The sequence below is a fragment of the Oppia nitens genome, unplaced genomic scaffold (genome assembly GCF_028296485.1).
Source record: "Oppia nitens isolate AA-2021 unplaced genomic scaffold, nextdenovo-longstitch-racon4-pilon3 scaffold49_pilon_pilon_pilon, whole genome shotgun sequence".
NCBI classification, from domain to species: Eukaryota; Metazoa; Arthropoda; class Arachnida; order Sarcoptiformes; family Oppiidae; genus Oppia; species Oppia nitens.
Genome location: NW_026533231.1, coordinates 163,318 through 173,594, shown reverse-complemented (window position 1 = coordinate 173,594; position 10,277 = coordinate 163,318). Strand labels below are relative to the sequence as shown.

At 19.9% G+C, this 10,277-nt stretch overlaps 1 protein-coding gene across 1 annotated transcript; it reads right to left on the bottom strand.

The window, feature by feature from the left end:
* Positions 1–5,421: 5,421 nt before the first annotated feature.
* On the bottom strand, positions 5,422–9,932 carry LOC128959382 (kelch-like protein 1). Its single transcript, XM_054305328.1, has 11 exons — positions 9,682–9,932; positions 8,829–9,081; positions 8,708–8,749; positions 8,342–8,533; positions 8,175–8,260; positions 8,022–8,086; positions 7,453–7,675; positions 7,117–7,235; positions 6,974–7,054; positions 6,107–6,201; positions 5,422–5,445 (listed from the first exon to the last, which is right to left on the bottom strand). The coding sequence occupies exons 1-11, from the start codon at positions 9,900–9,902 to the stop codon at positions 5,422–5,424; spliced, it is 1,401 nt and encodes a 466-aa protein (XP_054161303.1). The 5' UTR covers positions 9,903–9,932.
* Positions 9,933–10,277: the final 345 nt, after the last annotated feature.

Sequence of the window (10,277 nt, the reverse complement as noted above, 5' to 3'; positions counted from 1 at the left end):
ATAAACGATATATGTTATACTGTAATTGGAATGTTTTGGGTGAAATTATAGAGCTTGCTACACTGTATAGTTAATTATGAATATTTATGAAATTAATTTTAAAGGAAATTAATTATTTTTATTATTATTATTATTATATATAAAAATTATTATCTATTTATTTTTTGTAAAAGTATTATACAATCAATTGAGACGGGCAACTTTGATGTTTGGCTAAATACAGGAATAAATTATTTAGTAAAATATATACAAAATTCTAATATTTATTACAATAACAACGACACTATCATAAATGATCCATACGATAAACGTATGCCATTGGACAGTATGCGTGTAGCACTGGGACCATATATAACAGTACTAACCATTTCATGTATTGTATTTGTAATAGAAATTATTAGTATAGTATTTTTTTAGTTAATTCATAATCATTAATAATAATAATCAAAAGTAAGTGTATATATAATCTGTATATCAATTATAATAAACTATTGAATAATTAATTATATTATATAATTTACTTAGAAATCTATATATAATTAATCAACTTTTTATTAATGTTTTTTGATTTCTATATTAATATTTATATTATTATTTATATCACAATTCAGTAATTGTATAATTTTCAATTATTTACAAAAAAAAATTTATAATTCAATAAAAAAATCATCATACAAAAAAATAGTAAGTAAAATTTAAAAATATCTTAAATAAAATAAAAATTTAATTGATATTTTTTATATAAAAAAAGATAATTTTACGGTATGTTAATTATTATTATTATTTATTAATATTAAAAAAATAGATAAAATAGTATTTATACTAATAGTTAATATCCTTTTAACTAATAGTTCCTAAAGAATACAAATAAAAACAATAATAAAAAAATTATAATTAATTTACTAATTAATAATAATAACCAACAAATTTGTGTCCATTGATTTTTATTTTTTGAATTATATGTTGTTTCATATGATTTCCCACCATTATTACATTGTTATATATATATATATATATATAAATATAAAATATTTTTTAACTATATAAGTTTATTTTTGTTAATAATTTTAGTTAAATTATTTTTCAATACAATTTATAATAATGAGTCAAATATGAAAAAATAAAATAATTAATAATAAAATATCTAGACATCGTCAAAAAAATGTTTAGATCTAAAATTATATATCCATAATATTAATAGAAATATGATTATAAAAAAAGTTTTTAATTTATCTATAATAAAATTATAAAATAATTAATAATAAAAAACAAATTTTTATTATACTTTAATTCAATGACAAATTAATTTTAGTTGGATAATTTTGTTATAACAGTTGCCTAAAAAAATAAAATTTTATAATTAATAAAAAATTTATAGCAAATCATTTAATATTTTACCCCAAAGTCTGAAACTTTTATTGGCAATGATGTCGTATACGACCATTGATTTGCTATATAATCATATATTTCAACAGTTTCTGTATGTTTACCGTCTATAAGTTAAATGAAAATTATTTATATGAAAATAAAAATATTTTATATGTTAATAATGCTAAAAATTACAAAATTAAATTTATAAAAAAATTTCATTTTGTTAAATTATATTAAAAAAAATTAATGTTTAATTATTTACTGATTAATAATTGTTTTATTATTATAATAAAGCTATTTATAGTAAAATTTTGTTATCAATAATAAATAAATTTATACATTTTGTTTTGCCACCCAATGCATATAATTTATTATTAAATGCAATCAATTTAAATGCAGATCTTTCTAAAAGCATTGATGCTATAAATAAAAAATAAAATATTTTCAAATAAATAGTTTAATAATTAATTGAATTAAATAATAATAACCAACCAATTTGTGTCCATTGATTTGTTTGCGGATCATATGTTTCGCATGATTTCCATACATCACTACTAATACCCGAACCGCCGCAAACATATATTTTATCCATAAATGATGCTGATGCAAAATCAATTCTTAAAATTTAAAAAAATTAAAAAATTAAAAAAAAATTAAAAAAAATTAAGTTTTAATCTTTAAAAAATTGGTGGTCAAATATTTTATATTGTTTGTAAAAAACTATTTTATAATTATACTGATACTAAAGTAAATAAAAGTATATATATATATATATATATATATATATATATTACTCTAACCTTTGATATATCATATTAGCCATTGGTTTCCATTGTTGTGTAGTTTTATCATATTTTTCCATTGTATTAAAAGATACTTTTAAATTATTACCTCCGATAGCATATATAAACCCATTGTTGGCTACCAGTGCCAGACCACGCCTTTCCTGACCCATTGGTTTAGCGAAAAACCACTCATCAGTATTTGATGAATAATATTCACATGATTTTAAAACATTAGCTTTAAAATAAAAATATATATAAATAAGACTTATTGTCTTAATTTTTAAATATATTAAAATAACGTTTTTTAAATAGCTATTGATTTATGGCTAAATTTTTATATTTATTTTATTTTAATAATAATTATTATCAACCAATTAAAAATTAGAATTATTATTTTATCTATATTAAATTTTATCATTATGAATTTTTTTTATCTAATTATGATTTATATTTAAAATTATACACTAAATTGTATCTTTATAAAATTATTCAATAGAATAAATCAATATAAATTAATTTATCTTGATTACACTTACTATTTGAACCACCGCATACATATATAGTATTTTCTATTACAGTTGCATCATGGTAACTATGATAATATTTTAATACATTTAATTAATAATTATTTATAATTTTGTTTTGTTTAACATACAGTATTATTTATCTATATATATATGTATATAAATACCGGCGCATTATATTCATCGATGCAATAGATTTCCATTGATTTGTTTGTGTATCATATGTTTCAACACTATTCAAATTGTTTTTACCCTTAAAATATATAATTATTTTTTATAAATAAATTTAATATATATATATATATAATTTATTTAGAAATTAAGTTTTTCATACATACATTACTGCCACCGATTGCATACAATTTTGAATCCATTGAAATCAAACTAAATAACTGTCTCGGAGTAGACATGACTGGCATTGAATGCCAAACACTTGTATGTGTATTATATTTATAACATACAGACAATACAGATGACCCATCATATCCACCGCATATATAGATATAACTATCATCGGATAAGTCAATTGATTGCTAATAATTAGAATAATAAAAATAATAATAAATTTTATAAATTCCTTATTTGTAAAATTCAAAAAATATCATTTTTTCAAACTAAATATATATTCAATAATAATTTATATAAAAATATCAATCTTTTATCAATTTTTACTTAAAAAGTTATCTCTAATTTTTCTCATATTTTTAAAAATTATTAGATTTCAAGCCCTATTTCACCGCAGTGCCCTGATGAATTGAAATTGAAATGATTTTTACAAAAAAAAATTGTATCAATTTATTTATAAATTATTTTTAGAAAAATTATTAAGCTTTATACTACCTGTGATGATACCGATGGTAAGTTTACTTTATTTGTGGTCAACTATATAAATGAGAACAAATTTAATTAGTAAACTATTAAAACAATTATTGATTATTATTTTAATTGATTTATTAAATTTTAATTACCCGAAGATTACTCAAACTTGTAGTCAATTGTTGACTGTTTGTTAAGTCTTGAATTGATTTCAATATGTTTTCCCTTTCGGTCTCTAATTCATTGATTTTTCTTAATAAACACTTATCTCTTGAAGAAGTTGTTGTCAATAGACTAATGTTTGATGAATTGTACGGACAATTGWTTACATGATTAGACAACTCCTCTAATGATATTATTTCAGTACAACCCTTATCCCGGAAATCACATTTGATTTGAAGTTTTCCCAACATATTAGCCATAATTCTAGACAACAACAAATAATAAATAATTATTTAAATTTAATAAAATTCAATAAAATATTGTAAACAGCATATAAATTCAAATCAATTATATATTTTTTAAACAAAAATTAACTTGATCAATTAATCTAGTTTTAAATAAACTTTAAAGTTATAAAATAAAGTGATACATAATTCTAAACAACAACAAAAATAAATAATTATTTAATTTACTAAAATTTACTAAAATATTGAAAACAGTATACACTGTATAATAAACAGTATATATATATATTATTATATTATTAATAACCAAAATTTATTTATTCAATTAATCTAGTTTTAAATAAACTTGATTAGTGATTCATTGAGTTATAATTAATTAATTAAAAATAAAAACCATTGATTACCCCACTTGATTAACCTTGATATAAATATATACAAAAGTATATAAATGTATATAAATTGAAATCAATATTATATTTTTAACAAAAAATTATTTATTTATTTAATTTTAACTAATCTTCAATTTGTTCATGTAAAGATTAAAGTTATTTTTAATTTATAAAAAAATATCACATTGAAAAAAAAATATTTCCATACCTGGGTGGTCGGGTTAATGCCTCCATTGTAAGTGTTTTTCTATCATACGGACAGATATTGTTAGTCGACAGCCAATTGTTGATACAGTCTTCGCAAAATGTTTGGAGACAACACTGGGCTATAACTGGACAGCAAATAATATTCAGACATATACTACATGTTAGCTCAGACCTATCCGATGGACTTAGATTAACAAATCGGTTGCAATCATAACCAGCCATTTTGTGTGTGTGTGTGTAAAATATGATAATTTTTTTCTTAACTATTTAATCAATTGAATACATAAATAATACTAATTGACTATTTTTAATATATTTATAATTAACTATTACTAATAACTTATTTTTTAAATCATTTGAATTCAATACTATAATAATTAAAAATATTTTTCGTACATTTTATATATATACAGTATATATTTAGATATATTGACATTATTTTTATAATAGTCATAAATTAATTTATCTTAACAATAAATTATACAGTATTTCTAATGCATATAAAATAATATTAATTATTTAATGTTAATATTTAATATTTTATTTTAATTTATTAATATTTTTTTATGATCTAAAAATTATAACTATAGTAATATTTTTTATCATAGTAACTCATATTAGTGTATTAACAATTGAATTTAATTAATGTAGATAATTATACTATTATAGATATTTGTTACATGACTTAAATAATTTTAAATGATGAAATAAACAGTTAAAACTACAATTATTTTATATTTTATTTTTTTGCTAATTATTTTAGCAATAAATTTTATTATTCAATGATTATAACTATAGTATTTTTTATTACTTTATTAATTTTAATTGTCTAACAATTAAACTGGTAATGAATACACAGACATAATTATATACAGTATAATATTGTTTATAACATTGTTTATAATTAACTAAAATAAATTTATCAATATGAATGAGTATTAATTACCTATTAAGTAATACAATAAATATTATTTAATGTTTAATTCATAATATTGTTATTGGTGTTAATTTATATTAATTTATATATTATATATATATTTAAAAATATATATAGAAATTATATTACTAATATTTTATAAAATATGATAAATTAATTAATTAGCTTAACGTTAAATTATACTTTTAATTTAAATGAAATAATAACAAAATAAATTTTTTTATTATAGTTAACTAATAACTTTTTTAGTAATAAATATACTAATCATTGATAATAATTAAAGTAATATTTTTTAGTATAATATCTTTTAGTGTTTAAAAATTACATTGCTTATAAAAAAATAAAATATTTTTTAACTTTATAAGCTATTTGTTTGTTTATAATTTAGTGAAATAAATTTACAATATTCACAATTGATTCAAATATGATAAAACTATTAAAATTATTGTTATTGTTAAATTGTTAATAATTTAGTTAAGTAAATCTACAATACACATTTGATTCAAATATGTAAAAAATTATAAAATAATTAATAATAAAAAACTAATTTTTATTAAACATAAATTCTATGACAAATTAATTTTTATTCGATAATTTTTATATAACAGTTGCCTAAAAATAAAATTTAATACTTAATATAAAAAATTTAACAAATTATTAAATATTTTACCCCAAAGCCTAAAACTTTTATTGGCAATGATGTCGTATAATACCATTGATTTGCTTTATAATCATATACTTCAACCGTTTCGGTTGGTTCATAGTCTATAAGTTAAATATAATTATTTATTTAAGAATTTTTTAAGTTAGAAATTAGAAAAATATAATATAAAAATAATAAAATAGTTATTTTAGAATAATTATCAATTTAAAAAAAAATTTTAAATTATTAATTAATTAAATTTTAATAAATTTACATCAAAGGCAAATTATATTAAAATAAATTACCGTATAGACCCGCATATAGCCCCCCTGACGGTTTTTTAAAATTTTAAAATCAACATTTGGTAGGGGGTTATTTTTCACATATAGCCCCCCCCTACTGGGGCTATATGTGAAGTCGTGGGGGAAGGAACGATTGGGGGAAGGAACGATTGGGGGAAGGAACGATTGGGGGAAGGAACGATTGGGGGAAGGAACGATTGGGGGAAGGGTTACATATAAAATCGGTCTAATAAATAAAAAAATATGTAATGATCTGTAATAAGCTATGATTGTTATACGGATTATGTATTTAAGTAACAAAGCATTTAAATACAGTATAATAGCATTGAATTGAAAAATTATTTAAAAAAATTAAAATTTACAGTTTATTATAATTAATAGTTTTAGTTTAGACTTTACACTGATCGGTCAATAGATGGCATGGGGGGTATATATATACATTCAAAAAAACTACAATTAACTGACTTATTAAGAGACTTATTAAAAAATATGTTAATTACATTGATATAAGTTTGGAGGAAAGTATATTTAACTACGTGATCGGTCTATTGACGGTTATAACATTTATACAATATAATAAATAAAATTATACCTTTTGTTCGTCCACCCAATGCATATAATTTATCATTAAATGCAATCAATTTAAATCTATTTCTTTCTAAAAGCATTGGCGCTACACAAATAAAATATGTATAGAAAATTATAATTATTTTATTATAAGTAATTATAACCAACCAATTTGTGTCCATTGATTTGTTTTTGGATCATATGTCTCACACGATTTCCCATTATTATAACTATCACCGCCGCAAACATATATTTTATCCATAAATGATGCTGAACCAAAACTACGTCTTTAAATATAAAATTATTAATATTAAAAAAAATTAAACTAAATAATTTTAAAAATTGTTTTTGTATTTTAATCTGAAGTGCAAATATTTAATAAATATTATATTTAAATTTATTTTTATTTATTTAATAAATATTCTATAATAATACTGATTACAAGTATATAAGATTTTATAATATATAAATATACAATGTATATAGACATATTTTTAAACTAACCTTTTATATTTCATATTAGCCATTGTTTGCCATTGTTGTGTTGTTGTATCATATCTTTCCATTGTATTAAAAGATACTTTTAAATTATTACCTCCGATAGCATATATAAACCCTTCGTGTGCTACCAGTTCCAGATTACTTCTTTCCGTAGCCATTGGTGTTGTAAAAGACCATTCATTAGTATTATTTGGCGAATAATATTCACATGATTTTATAACATTTACTGTAAAATAGAATTATAAAAAAATGTCTTAATTTTAAAAAAAATTATTTAGTTTATTATTTATAAATAGATTAGAATAATATTTTTTTATTTGTTTAATTTCTATTTTTAAAAATTAAATATCGTTTTTTTAAATAAAATTTATTATCAATTCAGAATTATGATTATGATGATATATCTATAAAATTATGCATATATTAAATCCTATATAAATTGTTACTAAAAAACTATTGCTACTAAAAATATTTTATAAATTAAAATAAGAATTGACTTGTACGAGAATATACTATTTTAAAATAAAAATGTTTTATACATTGTTTTTATATCTTATAAATTGTTTACTTACCATTATCCTTATCAAAACCACCACATACATATAAATTATTTTCTAATACAGTTGCATCATGTTGACTTCATAATAATTAATACATTAATATTTATATATTCTAATAATTTTATTTTAATTGTTTAACATAATTTTTATAATTTATATAAATACCTGCGTATTATATTCATGGATGCAATTGATTTCCATTGATTTGTTTGTGTATCATATGTTTCAATGCTATTCAATTTGTTTTCATTCTTAATATAAATTAATAAATTTTGTTTTATAAATAAATTAAAGATTAATAATCATTTATTTCAATATAAGTTTTTACATACATTACTGCCGCCGATTGCATACAATTTTGAATCCATTGAAATCAAACTAAAATAATGCCTCGGAGTAGACATTGATTTTACTGATTGCCAAACACTTGTGTGTGTATTATATTTATAACATTCAGACAATACAGATGTCCCATCATTTCCACCGCATATATAGATAAAACTATCCGATAAATCAATTGTTTTCTAAATTAACATAAAATAAAATTGTTTGCTATAATTGAAGTTAATTAATTTTATAATAGTAATTTTAATTGTAATTTATAATTGAAAAATCAACTTTTTTAAAATACAAAAATGTAAATTATAATTATATCTCTCTATTTACTTATTTTTTTTAAATTATAAACTTTATACTACCTGAGATGATACCAATGGTATGTTTATTGTATTTGTGCTAAGCTATATAAATGAAAGTAAATTTTATTATTCATCTATTAAAACAATTATTTATTATTATTATTCAATTAATTTCGATTACCCGATGATTACTCAAACTTGTTGTCAATTGTTGACTGTTTATTAAGTCTCGAATTGTTTTCAATAAGTTTTCTCTTTCGGCCTCTAATTCATTGATTTTACTTAACAATGACTCATCTCTTTGAATGTTTGATGGATTGTATCGACAATTGTTTAAATGATTTGTCAGATACTCTAATATTATTACTTCAGTACAACCCTTATCCTGGAAATCACATTTGATTTGAAGTTTTCCCAACATATTAACCATAATTCTAAACAACAAAAAATTAATAAATATTTAGTTAAATTTATAAAATTTAATAAAATGTGATAACCAGTTAGGGTTAGATTGAGATTCCCAAATAAAATCCCTCCAATTTTCCCGGAAAATATGGAAAATATATTATATTCCCTCCGTTGATCGTTAGAAAGGGAAAATATAATTTGTCATATATTAAAAAGTATATAATCTCAATGATTATGTGTTTCAATTGGGACTACTATGTTAGTAATAACTCAATCAAAATGTGATTCAAATAATATTAAACATTTAGTAAAAACTTTAAATACATTTTGTAGACATTTACTATACAAATGTGGTTTTAATATTTAATTTATGTGAAGTGAGTTAGGGTACGATAGATGGTACCACAAGGAAATGTCTTCTCAGGGAACAGGGAACTTATGAAAAATAAGACGAGGGAGGGAATCTGATCTAACCCTATATATATAAATTCAAATCATTATTATATTTTTAACGAATAGTTTTTTTATTCATTATATTTTAAATAAACTTTAAAATTATAATTAAAATGATTAAATACATAATTAATTAATTAAAAATATTATTTTAAAAAATATGCAAGACATACCTGGGTGATTGGGTTAATGCCTCCGTTGTAAGTGTTTTTCTATCATACGGACAGATGTTGTTAGTCGACAGCCAATTGTTGATACAGTCTTTGCAAAATGTATGGAGACAACACTGGGCTATAACTGGACAGCAAATAATATTCAGACATATACTACATGTTAGCTCAGCCCTATCCGATGGACTTAGATTAACAAATCGGTTGCAATCATAACCAGGCATTTTGTATGTATGTGTAAAATATGTTAATTTTTAATTAACTATTTAATCAATTGAATACAACATTATACTAATTGTCAATTTTTTTATATAATTAACTATTACTAATAACTTGTTTTTTAAATCATTTGAATTCAATACAATAGCAATTAATTATATTTTTTGTTCACTTTATAAATATTTAGATAAATTGACTATATTTTTATAATAGTCATAAATTAATTTATCTTAACCATACTACAAATGCTACTAATGCATATGAAATAATATACATGATAGTAACTTTATTAGTGTAATAACAATAGACTTTTAATTAAAAATACATAATTTATATAAGTATATTATTATTTTAGTTTATAATATTATAAATATTTGTAA

Excerpts from the sequence above, each read along its gene's own strand:
- LOC128959382 (XM_054305328.1), bottom strand. The coding sequence starts at position 9,902 with ATGCCTGGTTATGATTGCAACCGATTTGTTAATCTAAGTCCATCGGAT. Across the intron at positions 7,676-8,021 it reads TGGTTTTGATAAGGATAATG|TAAATGTTATAAAATCATGT; the intron begins GTAAGTAAACAA and ends TCTATTTTACAG. Across the intron at positions 5,446-6,106 it reads TAAAAGTTTTAGGCTTTGGG|GTAATTAATACTCATTCATA; the intron begins GTAAAATATTTA and ends ATTACTTAATAG.